This window comes from Fonsecaea nubica, assembly GCF_001646965.1.
Source record: "Fonsecaea nubica strain CBS 269.64 chromosome Unknown Scaff11, whole genome shotgun sequence".
In the NCBI taxonomy this organism is placed as follows: domain Eukaryota; kingdom Fungi; phylum Ascomycota; class Eurotiomycetes; order Chaetothyriales; family Herpotrichiellaceae; genus Fonsecaea; species Fonsecaea nubica.
This window is the reverse complement of record NW_019173684.1, coordinates 372,649-397,976: the sequence shown is the minus strand read 5'-3', so window position 1 is coordinate 397,976 and position 25,328 is coordinate 372,649. Positions and strand designations below refer to the sequence as shown.

Genomic DNA, 25,328 nt, shown 5'->3' with positions numbered 1-25,328 from the left:
GGTGCTGCAAAGGGAATGGGTGGATGCGTGCCTGTACGATGTAACCCGTGGTGATGTGAAAGCAAAAGTGTCCTCAAACCGCTTCGTCAGCTGGGATTAGCTGCCTTGTGTGTTGCCCCCTTCAGGGAGTGCATAATATTTTGGATCGTCCAGGGTGAGGGTGAGGGTGAATCGGGGCGCTCGCAGTGGGCGCACTGGGCGCACTGGGCGCTGTCAGGTCGGATTGGCGGTGACCAAGCAACCAAGGCAACCAAGCCTGGATGAGCCGGTCGAAGCGAAGCAATGCGAGAGAAAGACCTGTTGCCTACCCCGCAAAAGAGCCAGAAGGCCCATGAAAGCAGGACAATCGCGGGGGCTGGACTGAGAGACTCCACCTTCTTCCGCGTGCACTGACAACTGACATCTCAGAGAACCAGCAATTACCTTGTTGCCTTGACATTTCAGAGCCCATACCGTCGTCGAGGTCAATGCCGCAGTGATCCCTGACTCGATCTACCGATTTACGCACTCCCCCCCGGCACAAATCATGGCGCAAACTGTCGCCCTCCGCCGTCGCCAGAACAAGAGCTGCGATCAGTGTCGAGCTGGCAAACGTCGATGCGATGTCGAAGTCGCTGTCCACGAGGCGCCGACAATCAGCGGTCTCAATTTCTCTTCGAGCGATGACCACGACGCGATGAATGTCTTTGCCTCCTCTCCCTGCACAAATTGTAAGAAGTGGAAAAAGGCATGTACAATCGAATGGATCAAGTCGCATCAACGGCGTCAGTCAACCACCTCCAAACGCCGGCGAGGGTCCAAAGGAATGTCGCACGCAGTAGATGACACGGCCAGCCAGGATGTGTGGGCGGACGGCGTCTCTAATCTTCCACAGGAGGATATTGACTCGATGCTCACCGACTCTCTCAACAGGTCGATATCCAGAGAAACGTTTCCGGATGGCTCGATAGCATCCTTATCCACAGGTACCATGTTTGAGAGTTTGAATGGATCGCAACACGAAGATAATGCCTCTCTCATGAACTCACAGCTCAATCAGCCCTTCTACGACTTTACTCCGGTCGACTGCCCCGAGCCCTATCCAACCAATTATTACATGGCTCAGCCAATGCTCGATCCGGATGTCGCCATTGATGGCCAATCTTCAACGAGTTACCTCTCGGACGGTTCGAACTCTTGGAGCCAACCCATATCGAACCCTCAGTCAGTAGTTGACAGCCAGGACCAGGAGTCAGTGGCGCAGGAACGTCGATTCTCCCCTCCATTCTATGGAAATGGCCTGACCAAGAAAACGGCATCACCCTTTGCCTCGCACTTTCTGGCGGAAGATCATAGTCGGCTCTACATTAAAAAGGGCCTGCTCAAAATCTACCACGACTCCCTAGAAGGTGCTTTGAGCTGTTGGCTGATTGAGAGGAATTGCCCCTATGCGTCTAGTCCGTTTATGGACCAACGAGACGCATGGAGCTCCAAATGGTCCAACAGGATTGTGACACGGGTCCGTGCCCTGGACGACGCATATGCAAGGAGTGGCCTGCTATCTCAGAGTGACCAAAAGCAGGCATCCAATGTCCTCAGCCTCGTGGTTATGGCTTTCGCGGTGCAATGGGCCCAATCTCCCTTCGGAAAACACGACAACCTCAGCACTCAGCTACCTGAACATGGAATCTTTGGGCGCAATATGCAGAAAGCACTATGGCAGAAGGCCAGTGCTGCTCTTAGTCAGGCCGTGGGCAACCCGTCCTTCAAGGTCATATTTGCCACCATTATCTTTTCTTTGACGCAACGTCCCATCGAGTCGGCCGAGATCCTTCCTAGCCCAGGGTCACGTCGACAGAATGATCTCGCGTCGCTACGGAAGATCCTCGACCATGACACCGGACCTATCTTTTTGGACGTCGCCGTCCGCAAACTGCATGATCATCAACGAAGACTCAAGGACGCCGAACGCTCTCAGAACGGCAGTCACGTCGCGTTACACACTTCGATTGCTCTGGGTGAGCAGGACAAACAAACGTTTGGACTTATGTTCTGGCTCGCCATTATGTTTGACACCATATCCGCAGCTATGAATCGACGGACTTTTGCTCTAAGTGATGGTGAGACCAGCATCACTGACGATGAACCGATCCCGGCGCCTCGTCTCGCAACATCCGTCAACGGCTATTCCTGTGATCTTGATGGGTATTCCGGATTCTCCAACATGAACAGCGCCCAGTTGTCCCGCGAGTCGCAGGTATGGGGCAACTATTTTCTTCGCCAGCAGTCGCGAATTGGCGATGTTCGCAAGCAAACAACTCGCTGGCCATGCTCCTATGTCGATGCTGCCGCATGCCTGGCCGACGCTGCTCCGGTCAAAGTTCTTGTGTTCCGGAGGGTGGGACATCTCCAAGATCTGTATTATCAGCGCGCCACAGCTGATGCGATCGAGAATGCCATCGCTTCGACACTCGAAGTCTATAACCACTGGAACAATACATATGGTCGCTTCATCTCTGACTGTATAGCGAACCACGAGAGCCTCCCGGCTCGGATTCAATCCTGGTACATCCTCCTAGCCAGCCACTGGCACCTTGCCATCCTCATTCTGGCGGATTTGATTGAGAAGCTGGATGATTCGAACATGACTCTACCAGCAAACCGGACGGCCAGACAGACCACGGAGTTCTCTGCGGCGCTGAGATTCCGCTCCGTATACGCAGTTTCGGACCTCGGCCGATGTTCACGCTTCAGTAACGAAGACTTGTCCTTTTCGCAATCTCCGGATTTCCACCATGCGGTGAACAAGGCAGCATTACTCACAGAACCATGGACGGTAGTTTTGGTGCGTTCATTCGCACAGGCTGGTGAAGTTCTGGTCAAACTTGTCCTGTCACGGCGAGAACCCGGACTTTTCATGGACACCAACCACCTGTCAGAAGCAAGGAGTCGTCTGAATGACTGTATCGAGGCGTTGTGGCTGCTAGGAAGAAAGAGTGACATGGCATTAAGCGCCGCCAAAATACTTCAGGAGGCTGTGAACCAGGGTACGGCATAAAATCTTAATGACACAGGTAATGGCGGAAAAGCACTTGATGTTTTTTGACTTTGGTCTCATTGGGGTTTTGGTCTACCTAAGTCTGGTCTACTCTCATATTATTGCTTGTCGTTTGCCGTGGGTGCCGACGGAAGTCAATGTTCCCCGGGCCTAGCGAGTAACAAGGACCAGCCTGTACCTGTCTGGGCGGCTTGAACAGGCAGGACTTCTGGTGAGCTCCCCTGTCTCCCTCCCTTTTTCTTTCTGCGCGGTGGCCCGTACGACTCAGGGCCACGAGGGCAAGCCATCCGACCGCATTTGTCAGTACATCAATCACTCGCACAGGAGGGTGCGGCTGGGTGAGCTTTGCGGACAAGCGAACGAGGACGTCTATTTCCGCGCAGTCTTAACCGCACGGATGTCTGACGAACCTTGTTTCTGCTACGCCAGGCACAAGGCCAGAAGACAGAATACATACTTCGGCCCAATGGGTACGATCGACCCCCAAAACCGGGTTAAGGTCCTTGCATTAGCTATCCCTGATTCTTCTTAGGCCAGGAGGATATGAAACAGGAGCTGCTGCTCTACTGGTACATGCGGACAGGGGCTGGGCTTACGGGACGCGTTATCCGCACATCACCCTCGCCCTCGGCGCTGGGATGCGGAACCGCATGTTCACGAGAGAATGCAGATCCTGGAGACCTCTCTCTCTCCACGCGGGGAAAGCAGAAGTCTGCCGAGCAACCTCTTATGCGAAACCTGGGGAACGAGAGCGCTTGGGAGCGCATGCGGCAGATGCACAGCTCGAGTGAGGTGATGAGGGGGAATCAATCACAAGGTCCGTGTCGATCGACGACGACATTTCCATTCCCTTCGGCAGTACTGGGAGAAGTTATGGACTTTGCAAGCACTTCTCGGAGCTTCGGGCAGGTGATGGGAGGGAGTACTCGGTATTGCGGAGATTGTTATGCTGCGACTAGGACAAGGATGCGAGTATTCGACACAGCGGCGTCCCAGCCTCGGGACAGTTTCTGTCCTTGCCATCGACTACTCCCTGGTGACTTTACGGACCATCTTTTGAACAGCCGTCGAGTTGTTTGTTGTTAGTCGGGGGTTTGAGACGGTCGCATCTTTTGCAACGCCTGGACTGGGCTACCACGAGGTCAAGCAGGAGGTACACGAAATAATTACGGTCGATGTCACCGTTCCGACCCGCCAACTCTCCGCCACCCATGTTCATTACGAATAGTCTTTCTTTCCCGTTACTAGTATGTCTTTCAGGGTGACGTGGTCCTGGGCCCCGAGACCCAGCAGGGTGAAGGTCTTTTTCAATGACTGATGACTTATGACTGGACGGGTGGCTGGTGTTGGTTTTATTCATCGATTTGGTTTGGATACTACCTACATAGGTACCTACATAGGTACTAGGTACTGGTAATACGCACTTCTTTACTTGGTACATGTACCTTTTTTATGTCTTTGTCATATACGAGGTACTTTGTCACAGCAGACCATTTCTCTAAGAAGGAAGAACTCAACAGTTCCGAGACGAACGACGGGGCAAAATGGATTTGTGTCGTTTTATTGATATGTCCTACCGTGTCCTGTCCTAGCCAATGAGGCTATCATCATCATACTCGTACTCGTAGGGCCACACGCAGAAACATCAGGGACCTCGGACCTTGACTCTTGGACCTTGGATGTCGATTCCCGGGTACAAAGACAATTCCTTTCCTGCGAGGTTCGAGACCAGCTAAGTGGTTCCTCTTTGCCCAGTTGGAGTGAGGAGCATCACATCACGTCACGTGGACATGTCGGGCTGCAGCTGGGTATTCTTACAGTCGGTCAGTAACGAACGGTCCGTCATCGTCAGATCTCTCCTGCTGCTGCTGCTGTTGCCACAGGAGAATAAGAACGTGGTGAGCTGAAGTGTGTTTAGTTGAGTAAGAGACAGCTGACGACCGGAAATCCTCCCTGTCGTGTCATCCATACATCCATTCTAGGAACGAATCGGGAATTCTGTAGGATATTTTATCATCATCTCAGTACGAGGTACAGCACAACACATACCCAGCCCTATCGGTAGGTAGGTAAGTTACCTAGCCAAGGATCGAGCGAGCCAACGACATAAATGTCAGCGTGTACATCTACATCTGCGCCGTAGATTATCCTGCCCAGCCTGAAAATATGAGCACACACCACAAGACACCGGCTTATTCAGACGAATAAAGACGACACGAACGAGGTTATCGGTCGAATACGAGTGAGATACCCAGTACACTTACAATCTCCGGAGTCCTCCAACAGAGCGCAGTCAAGCGGACAATTCAATTTGTGCCACGTCCCTGCCAACAGCGCCAGCACCGACATGTTGCGTGATTGGTGCGATAATGACCGACTTTCTCATCTTTAGTTCTTCAGCCTCGCGAGGCTGAGGTTCGAGGCCTCAGTGCCAGGATTGCCAACGCATTGCCAGCTCCCTGACTCCCAAACTCCGAGTTGGATCCAACCATCCATCCAGCGGTGACTGGTGATTTGGGGACTAGAGTGGTCCATGGTCCGAGAGCGAGTAAAGTACCTCTCTAGGTAGGTAGGTAAAAGTCGTTCAATTTTTATTCTTTTTTTCTCTCTTGGAAACGTATATCTCTTGCTTCGGTCCGGAACCGTCTTTTTGCACATACAGAACACTTGTTTTCTTATCTTCGTTTGGCTCGTTGTATTTTTGAGCAAAGAATCTGTACATCAGAACGACAGACACACACACACACATATACACACACCAATCAATAGAGACTATACTTGTACAGGTCCACAGTACGATACAGGACAGCACAGAACAGGATACGCCACAATCACATCACAGTCACAGTTACAGTCTCGTGCAAGGGACGAACCTCGAATCTCGTTCATCAGACACTACCCTACCCTACTCTACTCTACACAACCCTACCCTACCTACCACCTTGGTTATTTGTTCCCTTTCCCCATTTTCAATTACACTCTATATTACAACACGGGAAAAAAAAAACAGGCGGAAGAGACGGAAAGCCGGAAAAGATGTTACTGGTCAACACCGACACCCTCAAACTCGAGTCCATCGTCTACCCGCCTCCCGGCTCCTACGCCATCCTCTCGCACACCTGGACAAAGGAGGAGATCAGCTTTCAGGACTGGAAGTGCATCGAGACCGGCGGTCCCGAGGCCGACGCCCTCAAGGCCAAGGCCGGGTACGCAAAGATCGAAATGACGTGCCGCATCGCAAAGGCCGACGGGCTCAAGTACGCGTGGGTCGACACGTGCGGGATCGACAAGAGCAGCAGCGCCGAGCTGTCCGAGGCCATCAACTCCATGTTCAAGTGGTACCGGGACGCGCACATCTGCTACGCCTACCTCTCGGATCTGGAGAACGCGTCGGACACGAGTCAATTACAGACGTGTCGATGGTTCACCAGAGGCTGGACGCTCCAGGAACTGATCGCGCCCCAAAAGGTGCGCTTCTACGACAAGTGGTGGGTCGAGGCCGGCACCAAGGCCAGTTTCCAGGAGCTCCTCGCCACCGTCACCCGCATCGACGCGGACGTGCTGGTCAACGGCCAGAATCTCGACTTCGTGCCCGTCGGCAGGAAGATGTCGTGGGCGGCGCACCGCGAGACCAGCCGGGTCGAGGACCTCGCGTACTGCCTGCTGGGTCTCTTCAACGTCAACATGCCGCTGCTGTACGGGGAAGGGGACCGGGCGTTTCTCCGTCTCCAAGAAGAAATCCTCAAGGAGCACAACGACCTGAGTCTGTTCGCGTGGCAAAACACGTCGGGCACCTCGCTCTACCGCGGCATCTTTGCAGAGTCCCCCACAGAGTTCTCGGACTGCTTCGACCTCAAGGCGCCGCACGAGCGGGAGAGTCTCGGGAACGAAGTCTCCATCACCAGCAACGGGTTGCGCGCCGAAGGCATCTTCCTCCCCGGTCAGAATGACTGCTGCATTCTCGATCTCGGGTGCTGTCGCAGCGGAGCCACCACGGATCCGGAATGGTTGTACGTCCGCCTCAAAAAGGTGGGAGAGACGTTCGTCCGCGTCCTGCCGAAACACGTCACGGCCGAGAAATCACGGCTCATCTGGTGGCAGGGCAGCAGGCGCACGGTGTACGTCCGCAAGAGTGTCCACAGCCAACAGCTCACCGAGGCCAACTACCGCATATCCAGCGTGACGATCCAGTTCGCCGAGTCTCTCCGGGGGAAAACGAAGCTGTGCGATGTATTGCCTCCACAGCATTGGGAGGCAGAGACCACGCGATTCTTCGGCTTCGAATCCGCCAGCTTCACCGGCATCGTACCGTTTGTGTTCGAGACATCTCCCCCAGCACCTCGACTGCGGAGACGTCTCGTGCTCCTCTGCGGCGTGCACAAGTCCTTCATCCGAAGCTGGAGGCTCGATTCATGGGCCGCCATCTTCCAGGAGTCCGGTGCGAACGACGACCTCTCGACGGCGCTGGTGGCGCTGGCCCACGGCGACGACGCGAGCCTCTCCGAAACCCACCGGCAACACGTCATCAAGGACGTGCTGTTTGCCAACTTCTCAGACACGTACGGGGTGTTGCGCGGCCTGGATAAACGAAACTCAGTCCTGATCAAGGACCAAGCCAGTCGGACCCAGTATACTCTGTCGTTGGAGATGCACGACGTCCCCGTGGGGAACACATGGCGGGCCACAACGGCGACTATCAACTGCGAGACGGTAAATGTGCCCGTGGAGAAGGTCAGAAACCCGAAGGGACTCGTGAAAACAGAGGTCAAAAAGGTCGAGTCGTCGTTGATGCCGATAGATACCATCAAGCCCAGAGCCTCTGCTGTGGGTGTGGTGTAGGAATGTACGTTTCTTCATCGATGCGAAAAGGAGATAGAGACATCTCAAGCCCTTCAGGCCTTTCAATTCGTGTATAGATAGATAAAAATCAATCTGCTGGTCTGTTCAAACTCCCGCAAGTCTTATCACTCGCCATCTTACGGTAGCGGGCACACGGCGTTCTGAAGTGAGTTGGAGTATGCTCATGCGACGAAGGACTGCAGGAGGGTGAAGCCTGAGAGGGAAGAGGAGGTTGTATTTATGTGCTTGCTTGGCTGCCAAGGCTGAGCCCCTTATTCAAGGAAGATCGATACCCCTGATCTACTATAGACCCTTATGTAGGTCTGGTGGCAGCGTGCGATTACAAGATGAGTCCTGATGTTCATTGCCTCAATCATGAGGTCAAACGATCAAGTGCCCTGTTGAATAGAAAACCACGACGGATCCTATCACTGTCGAAAAGAGGCATCACCAGATGTGGAACAAATGCCATTATTTGTTGAGCTCTGTTGATAGCTATGGCCGGGTCAAAGGAGTGGAAGTACTGCAAAAAATCGTCAAAATCATCATAGCCAGAAAAGTTCCACGAGGCACTTTTGAGCACATCAATCTCCCTCCTCACGGCTCCTCGCTTCTGCCGACCACAAAGCCGTGTGCGCCTGCATGATTAATCCTCATTGCCCACAAGCCCACCCCATCACTACTCCCCAATTCGCGGAGCTCCACCCTTCCAGTCGTGGCGCTCATAGTGGCGGAAGACCAAGTCGTAGCCATCGAGGTCATGGACAATACGATCGACGCGGCGATACCCTTTGATGGCATCCATCTTGGTGTTGCGACGAGCAGCCTGTCGCTCCAACATCCTGATTCCAGCCAGCTCATCATGATCAGCGTACGCCTTTTCCTCGAAAGAGGAGGTCGCTTCAAAAATGGTGACAGAGAATCGGCCAGGCTTGAAAATGTCTACCACGTGCTGAATGATGTCAGCCGTCTCACGACCCTTCTGGCCGCAAGGGACATTGGTCTCGAAAGATGCATAAGAGCAGATCGGTTCTGGAGTCACATGGACAGTGAAATAGTGAGTCCCTTTCTGTCCATTAGGGGCTGGGATGACTCCGTTGGCCGAGAACCCGCATGGGGTAAAGAGATATGCATCAACTCGAGCCTCTGGATACTTGTCGGCCGGATAAACATTGGAAAGACCGCACGCGTCAGACACGACGGTGCCAAGAGCATGGCCTTCAGTGGTGAGTTCCGATGGAAAGGCCTCTTCCTTGATAGAAATGTCGCTGTCATCAGAAGATGCGTTGCTGAATACATCGATGTGATCGTCTCGCCCTTTTTGAGATCCTCTCCACTGATCTTCTGCGACCGCACTCGCATGGTCGAGGTAGAATTGTCTAGCATTCTCCTCGTCCAAATCAGTCATGAGGATCTCGAGAGTTTCGTCTTCACCTTCGCACACCTTCGAACCACGGTCGACCACCAGCGACGTCGGTAGTTCAAGCATCTTGGTCTCAGTCCCTGGACTATCCATGCTCTGTGGGCTGGCTGGTGGCGTCAACATGGTGTATGGTTCGGTCAAGTACAAGTACCAATGTTCGCCGTTCATCTTGCCAATCATGTACGCACTCCCTCCAACAAAGAGTTTGTCAAGAGTGTACACTTCATCGCGCCAGCTGCGATGTGGACCCCGCTGACGGTCAGGGAACAAGTAGTTCTTGCGACTGTAGAAAACGCGGTATGGAGCGGCCGCAACGGCAATACCATTAGACGGTGGAGCAGTCGCACGTGGGAAGCCCCCAAAGAGAACTGCGATCTCGAGGATACGTGGCAGCCCGCAAAGCAAGGTCGTGGTCCCGCATGTCTTCAAGATAAGTTTGTGGGGGAAGACAAACATGCTCGACTCAGAGAGCAGATAAGCATCAACGTCTTCGGACTCGATGATGGACAAGACTTTGCAATTGACCAGGTCTAGCATGGACTTCCACACCTCGGACGGCACGGCCTTGAGTCCGGTGGGCTCTGAACAGCCCTGGAGAGCATCTGACGACGGACTGAACCATACCTCCAAAAGTTTCTCGGGACCTTGAACACAGTTAGACACGAAAGCAACACAGACGAACAAGAACTTACCTTCAAAAGCATTGCTAGAATCCAGATCTAGCGCAACTTCATGATTGATAGTCAACGAGGGAGTGTGACTAAAACTCGATGGCGAAGTTGTATAATGCTTGGGGATCCCAATGTGTACCATATCCTTTTCGAAGGTGTGGACAAAGTCCTCTCAGCTGTCGGAAGCGTTGGAGTGTTATGGGCAAGAAGGTGAAGGACCACTGATCTGACGATTCAGTGAAGCACTATCTGCCACCCAGACGAACAATGCGGTGTCCGCCTGAGAAGAGAAGGCCCACTATGCGGTGGGAGAAATGGAGGCTGGCTTTTGCCAGCAGCAGTGTGTTATGTGGTTTGAAATCCCTTCTGAGGGGTCGTTATGGAGGCCTGGTGGAGGAGAGGAGGAAGAAGATTTCCTGCACGAACGGAATTGTGGGCAGTATTTGTGCGCGCTTCCTGATCAAATTTTGATAGCGCTCAAAGGTGTGAGAGACGTTTGTTATCTTTGACGAGGAGGCTTTTGTTCGGTGGACGGTTCGCTGTGAGACTTTGTTGTAAACCCGCAAGTAGCAGGTGTTATCTAGGCCTATTTCTCGAGTGAGCACTGCCTCAGTCAATGGGGACTTGGAAGAGACGGGACGTACTTTGCTGGCTTGGATAGGAAGCGAAGCAGGTCCTTGCGGCTCATAGAGATATTGCTAGAAGTCGCTGGGGATGAAAGATGGCTATCACAGCCTGAGCATCGAGTGAATCACTCAACTAGTGAGGTTCGCCAGGGCTGCGGTTGTGGTGGTGAAAATTGTGGGCAGCGGTGTAAAAAATGCCTCAGCAAAAATTCTGACCACTGGTTCGATGGACTGTCTGCAATGGAGAGGACAGCGTGAAATTACACGAGTAGAGGAGAGTGACGAGCACAACAATGTAGCAATTGGCAACTTTGCAGAAGTTGAAATGGCAGTAGGCGTGGTAGAGGAATCGAAAGAGGCAAAATTGTGCGTTGAATGTTGATGTCGCACCAGAAAAAGAAGTGGCAGCTTTGTGTGTGACGAGCGGTGGTGAGTGAGTGGACACCGCCAGCTGGAAATTTCGGGCGCGGAGACGCAGCCCAGCGGCCAGTGAGATGCCCAGGGGTCCCAGGGAACCCCGCCGCCTCGGCACCGATGACGAAAGGTCCCGGGTGCTGCGAAAAATCTTGATTAGCACTGGATTAGCTGACAGGGGGCCACTGAAGGATGGCTCTGCCTTCACAGTATCAACACCACCATCACCCGATACTGGGACTTCCGGAACCACCGAAGTGTCCTAGGGAAAAGCAAGTGACAGGAGGAGGAGCAGCAGGGGTCTGAAAATGGCCGAAACAAATACGAGGCATTGTACATGAGCTACTACTTGTATAGCGACTCCGTGCACAGAGGAAGATATATCTGGTCGCATGTGCAAGCACGTGCCCCTCCATAACATCAACTGCACATGCTGCCGTGCACTTTAGCTGAATAAGAAGGGAGAAAATCGTCTAAGCATGGTGTGCAAGTCCCTGAATACATTGCTTTCATGTTCCTCTGAATACGAAGCATTCTGTATCTCGAGCAGGAGAAGCGCAGCAAGCGCAGGCAGGATTTAAAACGAAAACGGTTGAACGATGCCCCTCCAATGCCTATTGTCTTGTACCTGGACCGCTTAACGCCACCCCCGCGAAGTTCACGCCCCCGGTAGCCACGGGCCTACCCAGGCACCAGGTAAGGATGCTGACCTCCGGGGCTTTTCCAAGCTAGCAGCAGCTCGTCAGACTGGATCGACCACCCAATCGCGCCCACCAAGGCTGAACTGAAAATTGTTAACGCCACCACCCGGCAATCTCCGTCCCTGCTTAACAATCCTTTTGTCGGATCATGCACTCACCAACTGCGTCAACTGCGATTTATTTCAACCCATTCCCTGCGCTGACCTCGAGCATGTTCCTTTGTCAATAACATTTGCTGCAGTCGGTTATGGGTCTCGAGAACATCAAGCACGTCGTGCTCATCCTCTCGGGCAAAGGAGGGGTCGGAAAATCAAGTGTCACTCTGCAACTCGCCCTCTCCCTTACACGGCAGGGTCACAATGTCGGAATCCTTGATATCGATCTTACCGGACCCTCTATACCTCGTCTCCTCAATCTGGAGGACAAGAAAGTGACACAGGCTCCTGGTGGCTGGCTGCCGGTCAAGGTACATGACGCAAGAGACGCAGGGGACGAAGACAAACCCGCCAGAGGCTCCCTCCACGCCCTGTCTCTTGCATTCCTCCTTCCTTCCCGCTCGTCGGCTGTCATCTGGCGTGGACCAAAGAAGACGGCAATGATCAGACAGTTCGTTTCCGACGTTCTATGGCCGCCGAATACAGACTACCTTCTCATTGATACCCCACCGGGCACCAGTGACGAGCACATTGCCATTGTCGAGGAACTACACAAACTTGCAGCCGATGTCCAACCTGTGACAGCCTCCAACGGCAATGGCCTAGCCCTCGATATTGACAGCAGTCCAAAACTTTCCGGGGCAGTGGTTGTCACTACTCCGCAGGCTATTGCGACAGCTGATGTGCGCAAAGAGCTGAACTTCTGTGTAAAGACGCAGGTACCAGTGCTTGGAGTCATCGAAAACATGGCGGGTTACATGTGCCCCTGTTGTGGCGAGATAAGCAATGTCTTCAGCAAAGGTGGAGGCCAGATCATGGCCAGCGAAGCCAATGTTCCCTTTCTAGGCTCAGTTCCCATCGATACTGGTTTTGGGGCCTTGGTCGAAGGCGCAAAAGACGTGCCAAACACCGCGAATGACGCTCTAGCGACGAATGGTCATGATTCAGATGAGTCTTCAGAACTGGTTGAACGATACGGAAAATGCGGGTTATGTCCTATTTTTGCCGATTTCGCCACCACAATAGACCAAAAAATACAGAACTCCTCGGTGCCTTAGTCTAAAGCTATCTGTCCACTCTTCGTCTGACTCATATCACAGCGTGGGTGGCCGAAGTGTCTTGGCTCAACGTGTTTCATCAGCGCTCTAGCCCTCACACTATCCCTGTGCCCTTCCAAGAGGTAGTCAGGGTGCCGAAGTGATGCAGACCAACATTGTGGCAGCTTTCAGCATCAGAGATCAAGTCTCTCGACAGACTGAACACCCTCCACATTATGCTTGAACTGCGGTTATCTGTGCACTTCTCAGCCTCTGCGAGGAAGTTGGCGTAACAGAAGAAGCCGCAGCGCAAGACTGGATTATGCACCGAGCCGTCTCCCACGCCCACAGAGTGTTCTGATCTACCCATCTTACGTCTCTCGGATTCAGACTCGAAGAGATTACAATATCAGAGACTGCATTTCCTCTGGCTTTAGGAAGTGATGGCTTGTCAACGTCACCAGCGTTGACTGATGGTGCCTCTACCCCAGTTATCGAGGCTCCTAGCTGCTCTTGCGCCTCGTTCGTTTGGGTGGACATACTCGCCGGCTCGCAGCTAGGTCGATCAGCGGTTACGGGGAGTTTGTTGTCATCCGCGCTTGGTTGCTCTGTATCTGCTCTTTTGGTACTTGGATTGCTCACTTGCTGTACAAGGTTCGCATCGAGCGTCGGTATGTTCACAGGTCTATTTTCATCTGTCACGGTGGAAGCTGGGACGTCCGGTTTCACGCTCGAATGGCTGAGCTGCTGCATCTGTGCCAGCATAGTCGAACTCAAGCGCTCCAGCCATTGTTCGCGACGTGGCGAGTGGGCAATGATGCTATCCATCCAGTTTGCGCGTAGACTTCGATTCATAAAATTGAAGGTATGAGAGCCTGTGGAAGATGAAGTACTATGCCCGGGGCTGCCCGTGTCGGTATGTTGTCCGGGCAGACAAGGAGAAGACGATGGTGTTGATAACAATGGCGACGAGGACAAGGATGCGTGCTTATTCTGGTCCATGCTATTGATCAAGTCGATTGCGCCAATCATCTGCGTGCGGCCCGCCATGCGGAACGTGTTCGTCTGGACGTCGATGTTGTTCTGTTGAAGCCAGGTGGCAGCGGCTCCTCGGGCTCGCGTAGACCAGGGCATCATAAACGCTGCTGCCTCCGAGCGAGCCAGCCGCGAGATGACCATGAAGACGAGCAACAGCAAACCGTCCCAGCCCTTCTGGGCGGCTACGTATGTCATGGCCAACAGCTGGAGGTAGTGCGTGAGCTGGAAATACCAGAAGAGCCATCTGCAAGACCGCTCCGTGGTGATGGCCAACATGGGCTTGTTGAGCAGCCTGTCGATGATGGCGCGGTCGCCGCGGTAGAGATGCCAGGTCGACGCATTGTCGTGTGGCGCCACCAGCATACAGGCGGCATCATACGTTTCGTTGTTGTCGAGGTATCCCGGCGGCCGATGGAAGGGGAGGCGGTGGCTGACCAACGCATTGATACAGGATAGCAGGAGGAGGGCACATGTCCCATAGGCACCGCACAGCGCCAGCAACCCTGCGAGTGCGGTGACGAGAACATGGCCGGATACAGTGCACAGTCGCTCTAAGAGACTGGATGCGGCAGTGCCTTTGTTGCCCGCGGAAGCCTTGTTGAAACGCAACTCGACAAGGTGCAGTACCTGCGGTCTGCAGAAGGCGACGTTCTTGGGCATGGACGTTTTTGTCAGGGGCTTTCCGTCCACCTTTGGCTGTGGCTGATGTCCCTCCCCATTGCCGGCCTGCTCTGGCGCCGTGGTCTCAACGTCGATGATCTCGGTCTTCCCTCGGAAGGCGTGTGCAGTGAGCAGCTCTCGTGCGGCACCGTTGGCGCACTGGAACACGCTGCCCCAAGAGACATCCCACACGGTGGTCGACCCTGCAACACCTGCGCTGCTTGTCTGGTCGAGCACGGCCGATCCCAGTAAGAGCAGTCTAGCAACACCCTTGAGCTGGCCGAGCTTGGGCATGAGATCGAGGCAGATTTTCCCCCGGAGACACGCTTCGCCTATCACCTGGAACTCGTCGTGCGAGCTGGCGAGGTGCACGATCAGCGGCACCAGAGCGGACCACTCCGTAATGATATGGGGGAGGGCGGGAAGGGTGATATAGCTAGCATTGCCAATGGTGCTCATCTTGTCTGGAAAGGCACCGTCGCCGTTCTTGTCTTTCTCATAGTTTCAGAGAATAAACCACCCCTTCCATCATTCCAAGGGTATATGTAGAGGCCAAGGGAGAAAACCAGAGGTGGCTTTCCCCCCCCCACACGCTGGGGCTGTGCCGGGGCCATTGTTGCCTGTCCTTGATCATACGGAAGAGGGTCTATTCGACCTCAGCTGGGTCAAATCAACCTTGGAAAGCTTGGACGGGGAAAGAGGCAGATTCGCATGGTGTCCGGGTGGCGCAAGTGGCGCAGTTCAGAGACCCGCAAGGCTTTGGCCGCCCAGTCGCTCAAGGGGCGGGATGGAGGATTCAGCGGAGGAAGGTAAAGCGAGGGTTTTGATACCACCTCGAGGGAGTAATTGAACGTGATAAGACACATTACGGCTTCATCCGTTGCTCATGGGACTGATGCCCTGCGAGTCTAGACGTCGGTTCCGAGTGCTTAAGTAAAACACGCAGTCCTTTTTGATCTAACCGTCATGGAAGGCTCCTTCGCGTACTACGGTACCCTGATACACTCTCGGACCACGTCAGATATCGAGATCCTCACCGACACGCTGATCATAGTCGATGACACAGGCAAGATAAGTCACATCTATCCACAGTTGGAGCCTGAAAACGGACGAAGTCTAGAGGATAGCATTGGATCAGTGCTCAACCGACCCGACGCTCAACTGCCCGTCGTTCGCTTAGAGTCACCCAGCCAATTCCTCGTTCCGTCCTTCATCGACACCCATGTCCACGCACCTCAATTCTCCATGCGCGGTCTCGGCCAAGGCCTCCACATTCTGGAGTGGTTGGATCAAATCACCTTCCCTCACGAAGCTAAGTTCTGCGACACCGACTACGCCAGGCAAGTCTACTCGAGATGTGTCGAGATGGGTCTCCGCCAGGGCGTGACCACCGCGTGCTACTTTGGCAGCCTGCACACGCCAGCGACCAAGATCCTTGTGGACGTGTGTCTCGAAAAGGGCCAGCGGGCGTTTGTGGGGAAGACATGCATGAATAACCCTGACACTAACCCGGCGTATTACCGGGAAGACACTGCGGACGCGGTGGCTGGAACTCAAGAGGTGATTCGGCATTGTCGAGCCGTCGATGAGAAAGGCGACATGGTCAGGCCCATCCTGACGCCGCGGTTTGCAATAAGTTGCACCTCAGAGTCTCTGACGGAGCTGGGAAAACTGGCCAAGGAGCACGAGCACACATATGGAGTCGGACAAGGCGTCCCGAACCAAACACACTTTTGTGAAGCTCAACAAGAGATCGACGCCACGTTAAATCAGTACAAGGGATTTACCTGCGAAGCCGACTTGTACGCGCACTATGGGCTCTTTGACCACAACTCGGTGCTCGCACACTGTACACTGCTCAGCGAAGCCGACCAGGTCAAGATCAAGCAACAAGGCTGTGGAATCGCCCATTGTCCGGCGTCCAACACCACCGTCGGCGGCGGATTCATGGCCGCCCCAATCCGCAAACTCCTGTCCGACGGGGTCACGAAGATCGGCCTGGGCACCGACTCGGGAGGTGGCTTCTCATGCAGCATCATGGACGCCATGCGCCTGGCCGTGATCGTGGGCAACGCACGCGAGATGATCTCGGGAGGGAAAGAAGAGCGATTGAAGCTGGACGAGATCTTCTACATGGCGACGCTGGGCGGAGCTCGAGTGCTGCGGATGGAGGACCGAGTCGGCTCGTTCGAGGTGGGGAAACAGTTCGACGCGCTTTTGGTGGACATGAGCGATCCTCCTCCCTCTCGCCCCAGCGAGTCTACTTACGCGGGAGTGCACACCATGATGGACGGCGAGAGCCGAACGGCCCAAGGGATCAGACAGGTCTGGGAGAAATGGGTCATGACGGGGGACGATCGGAACTTGACGAAAGTGTGGGTTGGCGGGAAAGTCAAGAAGGACATAACGCGCGGAAAATCGTGAATAGGGATTGAGAGTCATTGGCAGTGCGACTCTGTGATAGAGAAGAAGGTATCATGGCCATCACAGACATGATTCGAGGGACTCGCGACGGATGGACAGCCTGATGCGCACTCCTCTGATACTTCTCTCTGACGGTACAGCCTTGTCCGTCCCTTTTTGGGACATATCGAACCCCACGCGGGGTTGCGGGGAGAAGGGAGGGGTCACAAGGGGGACATGATATTCTGCTGCTGGGGACATGACTTCGGCAGTTGACACGAACAGGGACCACACAAGACCCATGTCCAGACACGACGTACGTCGTGAGGATGTCTGGTGTCTGGTCTATGGTCTCTACTACCTGGCGCTGAAAATGATCACCCACTCCGGATTGGCAAGACCCGCACCTATCATGTACCTAGGTAGGTAACCTGGTAGGTAGCTGTGATAGGTAACTCCTCATGACCGTCCGTTCTTTGCTTCCTGCATGATCGATCCGTCACCATCACCATCATTCTCCAGCCGTTACTACCTAACACCTACGAGCAATATCACTAGCACTAGCACTACACTAGCACCGCGGGACCCCGAGGGGTTCTTCACAGAACGAAACATGGGGCATTCGCTCTTTTTGGAGACCGGCCCCGGTCACGACCGCGATGCGTCGAAAGAGAGAGGGAGAGTTACAAAAATGTGGAGACTTGGGTACTATCTCTCTAGCTGGGTACATACGTACAAACGTACCTACATGCCTACTGTTAGGGAGGTGGGTGGGAAGTACGTCCATATATCTAATGTAGGTAAGCGGGTAGGTACTCAGACCCCGTTCATGGCCCCTGGGATACCAAGCTCCAGCCAGGGTTCGGACAGCCAGCCGACAATCTTAACAAAAACGCAGGCCCTATCTCTTTCCATACAATCCCCCTCAGGCTCGATAGGGTGAAAAAGAATTTGTTTCTGATCGAGTGCCGAGCGAACTCGTTTCTTTCCACAGATCACGATAACCGATACGATTCGAACAGAATATCAACGCCGTCACAAGCTCCGGATCCAGGTTCAGGTCCAGGCCCGGGTGTCTATAAGGTACAATAACACGACAATGGAGGCCGAACTCGCCGAGCTCAAGGCCGAAGTCAAGCGTCTTCACGCGAAGTTGCAAAAGGTCGAAGGTAAGTTACTCGGAAACCAGATACGAAAGGAGACGACGTGGTGTCCCTTTTGTCGCCAACACTTTCTTCCCGCCCCTCAAAAGGAGAGAGGATTGCGAAAGCAGCAACAAGAGAAGAAGCACTGGAGAAGAGGAATGGATGATACATGATAGATCGTTGACTTTCGAACACCATGTCTGATGATCGGTATTTTAGATGAGGCGGAAATCCGCAAGGTCCATTTCAAATATGGCTATTATATCGACAAGTGTCTCTACAACGAGGTCAGTATTTCCCCCTTCCCTCGTTAGGAAAAAGACAAGATATACACCAAACAAAAAAAGCCTACACGTACAGGACAAAGGTATACCGAGACAAGTCTAACGCACCCACTCAGGTCGTCGACATGTTCTCCAACCACCCCGACGCGTACGTCGAGTTCCTCGGCTCGCGCTACCGACGCAAGGAGGGCATCCGACGGCTCTACATCGGACGGTTCCAGACGCACTTTGTCAAGGGCCGCAACGGCCCCGTGTACGGCTTCCTGCTCGACCACCCGATGATGCAGGAGATTGTGGACGTGGACGCGACCGGGACGCGGGCGTGGGCGCGGATCCGCGCCCTCATGTCAGCGGGCACGCACCAGTCGATCCAGGAGGAGCACCCGCGCGGCCACGCCCAGTGGTGGGAGGGCGGCGTGTACGAGAACGAGTACATCAAGGAGGACGGGGTGTGGAAGCCCTTCCGCTACCGCTACTTCCCCTTCTGGCACGCGGACTTTGAGCGCGGCTGGGCCCACACCAAGAAGAACTACATCCCCTGGCCGACCAAGACGTACCCGGAAGATCCTCTCGGTCCGGACGAGCTGCTCGAGCAGAAGATGCTGTGGCCAGACACGCGCGTCGTGCCGTTCCATTACCCGCATCCGGTGACGGGGAGGATGGTCAAGGACGACGACCTGCGCGCCCCAAAGTACGGCGAGGACGTGAGTACGAGCTTGCCGCCGTTGAGTATCGCGTTGCCCAAGGATCAGCAGGAGAAGGAGGCCGAGGAGGCGAAGAAGGTGGTAGCAGAGACCGGAGAGATTGCGGATACCACGCCTGCGTGATATTCTGGTTCTAGGAAGTCAAAGGTGTGCCAGTCGCAATGGATTCTATTCTAGGGAGCTGTTTTGAACTCGAGCAGCGAGCAGCGAGCAGCAAAGCGAGGGAGATTGCACCTTACTCTAACATACCCTTCAAGTATGACTTTGATCAGGTAGGGAGCTAGAAGTAGGTGAAGTGTTACTTCCACGTATATGGATCTACGAGTATGCAGGATATTTACCAGCCAGCCTACCAGCCTACCTACCTACATATATACATCGGTATCTAATCTATCCATCTATACCTTCCGAGCCCTTCCAGTCGGCAACGTAAGACATCTACCACCACCACACAATATCACAAGGCGTCGGCGTATAAATATCGTCACATTCACTAGTCTCTCTCTCACTTGATGTAATGCAGTCCGAGACATAAAACCAAGGCCATTTGACATTTGACTTTGACCCTTTGACCCGCTTTCTCCAGCCAAGTGACAAACAGCCTGGCAACAGTGATCCGGCGACGGGTGGAAACAGACCTAGACCTAGACCTACCCAAGGTATCTACAAGTTATCACGCCCCGATGCGAGAAACGTCCCCAAAAGACCCTGATTTCATCCCCCCACATCCATTTGTTGAACGTTGAATGTCTAGGGAGTCTACTTGTATGGGGAGGGATCTAGGTAATCTACACCATGTGACCCTGGCGGTAGTTGAAAGAGAGAGTGTGTGTGCAGGAAAGAGACGGACAGACAGACAGAGAGAGAGAGACTTTCCCGAATCTGATAATGGATTTTGATATCTACCCCTCTCTCCCTTATTCCAACGCGGGATTAGACCCCCCTCCCTAAAATCGAGGAATGGGGAAATGAATAAGACCGGACGCAGGGGAGGAGAGTAGGTAATAGTGAAAGCGAACCCTGTGGTCGGTCGGTCGGTCCGTCACTATTAAGTCAAGTTAAATCCGTCCAAGTCGCGTCCCGTCGGCAGTTGCATTTTCCATCGCCCACATGCCGAATCGGGCGAGAGGGTGTGAGAATACCGACCGAGTACAGTATTGCAGGGTGCCGCTACAGCATATACTACTACCTAGTATCCGTGGAAGCCATACAAGACCAAATTACATGGGTAGGTTGAGTAGTGTGGCGAGGATTATTACTACTACGATGTCGATATACAATCGGGACACAAAAAGGGAATGAAAGTCGATATCTATTCATCATCAATGCTATATGCATACATACATACACACATACAACACCTAGGTACATCTACATTTCTATATATCGACATACAACCCTAGGACCATAACGCAGACCAGACGGGGAATGGATTGGCTCTAACAAAGGATCCAGGAGAGGAGTACCGGCAACAGAGACGAGGGGAATATAGAAGAAGGACAGGCACATCAGGCCAGAGAGCACAAAGTTATAGACATTTGATAATCAAACCCATTCCCCCTATCTCACATCCCTCAACAGCCTCGCGCACATGCCATAATGGCACACATCTTCGACCTCGCCCCCCAACTTGTGGCAGGAAACTACAAGGACGGCATCAAAGCCACCGACCAGGTCCAGTACCCCGCCACGGGCGTGTTCCAGGGTTTCAACAAACCGTCGCGCATCGAGGGCGACGTGTTCGACCTGGAATTCACGGGCAAAATCCCGCCCGAGATCGACGGGACCTTCTACCGCGTGCAGCCGGACCACCGCTTCCCGCCCGTCTTCGAGGACGACATCCACTTCAACGGCGACGGGAGCGTGACGGCGATCCGCATCCAAAAGGGACACGCCGACTTCAAGCAGCGCTATGTCCGGACGGATCGGTACAAGGCCGAGACCAGCGCGAGGAGGGCCCTGTTTGGGAGGTACAGAAACCCCTTCACCGACAGTGAGACGGTCAAAGGGGTGGTGCGGACCGCGGCAAACACCAACATCACCTTCTGGCGAGGCGTCTTGCTGGCGAGCAAGGAGGACGGGCCCCCGTACATCATGGACCCCGTCTCTCTGGAAACGATCGGCCGGTACGATTTCGAGGGTCAGATCCTCACACCCACCTTCACGGCACATCCCAAGTTCGACCCGGACACGGGGGAAATGCTGTGCTTTGCGTACGAGGCCGGCGGGGACGGCCACGACGGCTCCAATGACATTGTGGTGTGGACCATCGACAAGGATGGGAAGAAGACCGAGGAATGTTGGTACAAGGCCCCGTTTTGCGGAATGATTCACGACTGTGGCATCAGTAAGAATTACATGGTGTTGCCGTTGACACCGATCAAGTGGACAGGCATCGAGGCGTTAAAGGGCGGAGGGAATCACTGGGCCTGGGATCCTAATGAGGATCAGTGGTATGGCGTGGTTCCCAGAAGAGGAGCCAAGTCGGAAGACATTGTCTGGTTTCGAGCTGACAATGGTGAGTGCATCTAACATGCTTGCCAAAGCCTGACTTGTCTGAGACTTACCGCCCGAATAGGTTTCCACGGGCACATCGCAGGATGCTATGAGAACGAAGATGGCCACATCGTTTTCGACCTCACCGTCGCAGATGGCAATGTCTTCTTCTTCTTCCCTCCTCTCGGCGAGGCCCAAGGTCCCCTGGCCAAGCGGAATCAACTGCAAAGTCCGACCACCCGGTGGATATTCGATCCTAAAGCCAAGTCAGGAACACGAGTGACGCCCGCCGAAACCTGGATGACAAACGGCGAGTTTTCTCGGATCGACGACCGATTCGTGACCAAAAAGTACAATCACTTTTGGCAAGCCAAAGTCGACCCAACGAAGCCTTATGATTTTGCAAAGTGTGGACCACCAGCAGGCGGCTTGTTTAACTGTCTGGGCCATTACAGCTGGGACGACAGGACCGAAGATGTCTTCTTCGCGGGACCAACGGCGACTTTTCAAGAACCAACATTCATCCCCAGGGATGGAGGCTCCGAGGGAGAAGGATATCTCATCGCTCTGCTCAACCAACTCGACGTCCTTCGAAACGACATAGTCATTATGGATGCTCTCGATGTGGCCAAAGGACCGCTGGCGGTGATCCACCTGCCGTTCAAGCTGAAGCTGGGCTTACATGGCAATTTTGTTGACCACAGAGACATCGATGAATGGCAGAAGAGACGGTCCGAATCCGGCGATATTGGGCCGGCCCAGCCAGCTAAAGAGCCTCTACCCTGGCAGATCCGCCAAAGGGAGCAGGGCCAGAGTGAGCAGAATGGAGTCAATGGTGCTGGATCGAATGGCGTACATGGTGGATAGTTATGCACAAGTTCGAACGATCCGGGCACAGAAGCTTGATATAGGCGCATATTCCCGGGAACAGAACATACAAAGCTTGTCTCCTTATCTCGTGCATGCGTCTCGTAATGCTGGATTTGGCGGAGGAGCACCAGTGCCGTCTGACCTGAAGTTCTGCGGTCAGCAACGGCATAACGATTCCTCCTACGTCCGTATTCCCGCGGCAGAGTATTGGAAAAGGTTCTCAAATGAGTGACTGGGAAAGCTCAGTTTCGTCTTCTCAAGGTCTCTGTAAGCCTGCAACCTGTCTACAGGCATGCTCAAGCCAGGTACTCCCCCGGATCGAGGTTCGTTATGGAAGGATAGACATGGAGTGCTCGCTGCCAGCTAAACGAACTGCCGCTTCGGGGGAGGACGAGGCTATGCGCTACCTGAAACCCGCAGTCAGCCCCATGCCTTGCTGGCATTCTGGGATCGAACAAGTAATACGAAGTTCTAGATCTTGTGCAAGAACTCGTATGTCGGGGATCCCCCACTGGTGGCGCGGCAACCTCGGGTGCCTCTTCCGATGGGACAGATACCAGGCGTATCTCCGTCCATGTCGGCAGTTACATCTGTGTAGAATGTTCTTGACGCTTAGAAATTGACATGCGTGGCCTCCATTCCCCTGCGTTGACAACTATCGACAATCTCGTCTGAAGCAACACGAAAAGCCATCTCATCGATTGCGAACAGTCCAAAAATGGGTTCCCCGGGCAAGATAGAGACAAGGCTGTTCATCAATGGCAAGGTATGTTAAATCCTCAATAATGCCAACAATAGTATTGATGTCGGTATAGTTCGTCGAGTCTTCAGACGGAAAGACGTTCCCTATCAGGTCACCAGCGACGAGGGAAGTTGTCGCCGAAGGTACATCACAAACTTCCAAGTGCAAATACAAATGCAAATGCAATGCTGATCTCCCATTTAGTGTACGAAGCCAGCGAAAAGGACACCGATGCCGCTGTAGCTGCCGCTAAAGCAGCCTTTCCAGCATGGTCTGCTCTCTCTCCTGCCGACAGAGGTGTGTATATGAAAAAACTGGCAGCCCTGTTGGTCGAAAGTGGCGAGGAATTTTCTCGACTGGAGGCTCTTTCGATGGGTCGGCCGGTGTCAACGTATTACGACAATCAGGCCGCTGCAAGCACCTTTGAGCATTATGCGGAGGCTGGGTATGATGCCCAAGGAGTCAGCAGCTTGAATACCCCGGGTTTTGTCAACATGACATTCAAGCAGCCGTATGGGGTCGTCGCGGCTATCATCCCCTGGAACGTTCCGCTTTTATTCTTCGCAAGCAAGGTCGCCCCAGCTCTTGCAGCCGGAAACACTGTTGTCTTGAAGAGCAGCGAGAAAGCGCCCCTAACGGTATGTGAAGCCTGCAATCGACCAAGAGCTTTGCTGACACTCGGCCCCCTCAGTCCGCGAAAGCTGCCACTCTGATCGAGAAAGCAGGGTTCCCTCCAGGAGTCATCAACGTTATATCCGGACATGGGCAGACGTCAGGAGCCATACTATCTTCGCACATGGACGTCCGAGCCCTCAGTTTCACAGGGTCGTGCCGAACTGGTCGGCTCATCCAGGCCGCAGCAGCAAAGTCCAATCTGAAGCATGTCGTCCTCGAGTTGGGCGGCAAGTCACCTGCCATTATATTTGACGATTGTGATCTCGAAGATGCCGTCCAGGAGACCAAATTTAGCATTCAATTCAACAGTGGCCAAGTGTGCATGGCCAACAGCAGAATTTATGTCCAAGACACCCTCGCCGATAAATTCATCGAGGCGTTCAAGGAGCAGTTTGCCAAAGTATCGGCCGGCGACCCGTTGGACGCCAACACCAACCATGGTCCACAGGCTGATTCTGTGCAATACGACACGGTGCACAAATATATCGCAGCTGGAAAGTCGGCTGGGAAACTGGCTCTTGGTGGCACGCCAGATGTGCCGGGTCTTGCAGAGTCGAACCAGCAAGGTTATTTTGTGCCCCCGACAATCTTCCTGCACACTCCGGAAGATGCCACAGTAATGAAAGAGGAGATCTTCGGACCTGTTGTGAATATCAATACCTTCAAGACGGAGGAGGAAGTGATTGCCAAAGCCAATGATAGCGAATTCGGTCTGTACGCCGCGGTATACACCAAGGACATCAACCGAGCCATGAGATTTGCAAAGGCATTAGAAGCAGGCACTGTTGCCGTCAACTGCACCAGTCCCACGACAGCAAAAGACATGCCATTCGGTGGCTACAAGAGTAGTGGCTCGGGTCGGGAAGGTTTCGGACACAGTCTGAACAATTTCCTCGAGACTAAAACAGTCTTGATCAAGATCAAGTGATGCCGATTTCATCAGCTTGCCTTCCTGGCGATGCTGCAGTTAGCTAGACATAGACAGACAATCCATGCGGGAAAGAGTGTATCCGAGCTCAACAGAGATGAGTGTGTCCATGGTCCTATTCGATGCCTGAAAAGTCCCAAGTATACTGCTGAGCGCGCGGTGGGAAGGTTTTGGTAATGTTTCCAGTTTTGCCGCTGTGATCTCCATGAAGAGTCAACGAGCTTCCTCTCCTCAGCCTAGGGATACGCACCTGAAATGGTATCCAGCCGGACAACGTCTTCTTTGAAGAACAGATGATCGAGATCACGCACTTCACCTTGAGTAATGAACATTGCGTAGAATGAAAATCGATGTAGAAGGAATAGCGCTTAAGAAAGCCCGGCTGGTAGCCCGGTTTAGAGCCTCCAAGCCGAGTCGTTCGGCAAGATGCTTTCGCTTTGCCGGATGCCCCGAAGCGAATGAGGAGGTGAGTTTTGAGGG

At 53.7% G+C, this 25,328-nt stretch overlaps 9 protein-coding genes across 9 annotated transcripts; 7 read left to right on the top strand and 2 right to left on the bottom strand.

Moving 5' to 3' along the window:
• Window positions 1-526: 526 nt before the first annotated feature.
• On the top strand, window positions 527-3,037 carry AYO20_02620 (hypothetical protein; the record flags this gene model as incomplete). The annotated part of the gene is made up of 1 exon (XM_022640924.1): window positions 527-3,037. The coding sequence occupies one exon, from the start codon at window positions 527-529 to the stop codon at window positions 3,035-3,037; it is 2,511 nt and encodes an 836-aa protein (XP_022503180.1).
• A 3,036-nt stretch (window positions 3,038-6,073) lies between these two features.
• On the top strand, window positions 6,074-7,876 carry AYO20_02619 (hypothetical protein; the record flags this gene model as incomplete). Its single annotated transcript, XM_022640923.1, has 1 exon — window positions 6,074-7,876. One exon carries the CDS (start codon window positions 6,074-6,076, stop codon window positions 7,874-7,876), a length of 1,803 nt encoding a protein of 600 aa, XP_022503179.1.
• A 679-nt stretch (window positions 7,877-8,555) lies between these two features.
• On the bottom strand, window positions 8,556-10,112 carry AYO20_02618 (S-adenosylmethionine decarboxylase proenzyme; the record flags this gene model as incomplete). Its single annotated transcript, XM_022640922.1, has 2 exons — window positions 8,556-9,943; window positions 9,992-10,112. The coding sequence occupies 2 exons, from the start codon at window positions 10,110-10,112 to the stop codon at window positions 8,556-8,558; spliced, it is 1,509 nt and encodes a 502-aa protein (XP_022503178.1).
• Window positions 10,113-11,958: 1,846 nt separating this feature from the next.
• On the top strand, window positions 11,959-12,924 carry AYO20_02617 (hypothetical protein; the record flags this gene model as incomplete). Its single annotated transcript, XM_022640921.1, has 1 exon — window positions 11,959-12,924. One exon carries the CDS (start codon window positions 11,959-11,961, stop codon window positions 12,922-12,924), a length of 966 nt encoding a protein of 321 aa, XP_022503177.1.
• A 213-nt stretch (window positions 12,925-13,137) lies between these two features.
• Window positions 13,138-15,060, bottom strand: AYO20_02616 (hypothetical protein; the record flags this gene model as incomplete). Its single annotated transcript, XM_022640920.1, has 1 exon — window positions 13,138-15,060. The coding sequence occupies one exon, from the start codon at window positions 15,058-15,060 to the stop codon at window positions 13,138-13,140; it is 1,923 nt and encodes a 640-aa protein (XP_022503176.1).
• A 507-nt stretch (window positions 15,061-15,567) lies between these two features.
• AYO20_02615 (guanine deaminase) lies at window positions 15,568-17,025 on the top strand (the record flags this gene model as incomplete). The annotated part of the gene is made up of 1 exon (XM_022640919.1): window positions 15,568-17,025. One exon carries the CDS (start codon window positions 15,568-15,570, stop codon window positions 17,023-17,025), a length of 1,458 nt encoding a protein of 485 aa, XP_022503175.1.
• A 1,078-nt stretch (window positions 17,026-18,103) lies between these two features.
• Window positions 18,104-19,260, top strand: AYO20_02614 (hypothetical protein; the record flags this gene model as incomplete). Its single annotated transcript, XM_022640918.1, has 3 exons — window positions 18,104-18,173; window positions 18,369-18,436; window positions 18,550-19,260. 3 exons carry the CDS (start codon window positions 18,104-18,106, stop codon window positions 19,258-19,260), a joined length of 849 nt encoding a protein of 282 aa, XP_022503174.1.
• A 1,476-nt stretch (window positions 19,261-20,736) lies between these two features.
• AYO20_02613 (hypothetical protein) lies at window positions 20,737-22,500 on the top strand (the record flags this gene model as incomplete). Its single annotated transcript, XM_022640917.1, has 2 exons — window positions 20,737-21,655; window positions 21,716-22,500. 2 exons carry the CDS (start codon window positions 20,737-20,739, stop codon window positions 22,498-22,500), a joined length of 1,704 nt encoding a protein of 567 aa, XP_022503173.1.
• Window positions 22,501-23,221: 721 nt separating this feature from the next.
• On the top strand, window positions 23,222-24,848 carry AYO20_02612 (hypothetical protein; the record flags this gene model as incomplete). The annotated part of the gene is made up of 4 exons (XM_022640916.1): window positions 23,222-23,269; window positions 23,319-23,388; window positions 23,450-23,883; window positions 23,937-24,848. The coding sequence occupies 4 exons, from the start codon at window positions 23,222-23,224 to the stop codon at window positions 24,846-24,848; spliced, it is 1,464 nt and encodes a 487-aa protein (XP_022503172.1).
• Between the last annotated feature and the right edge of the window lie 480 nt (window positions 24,849-25,328).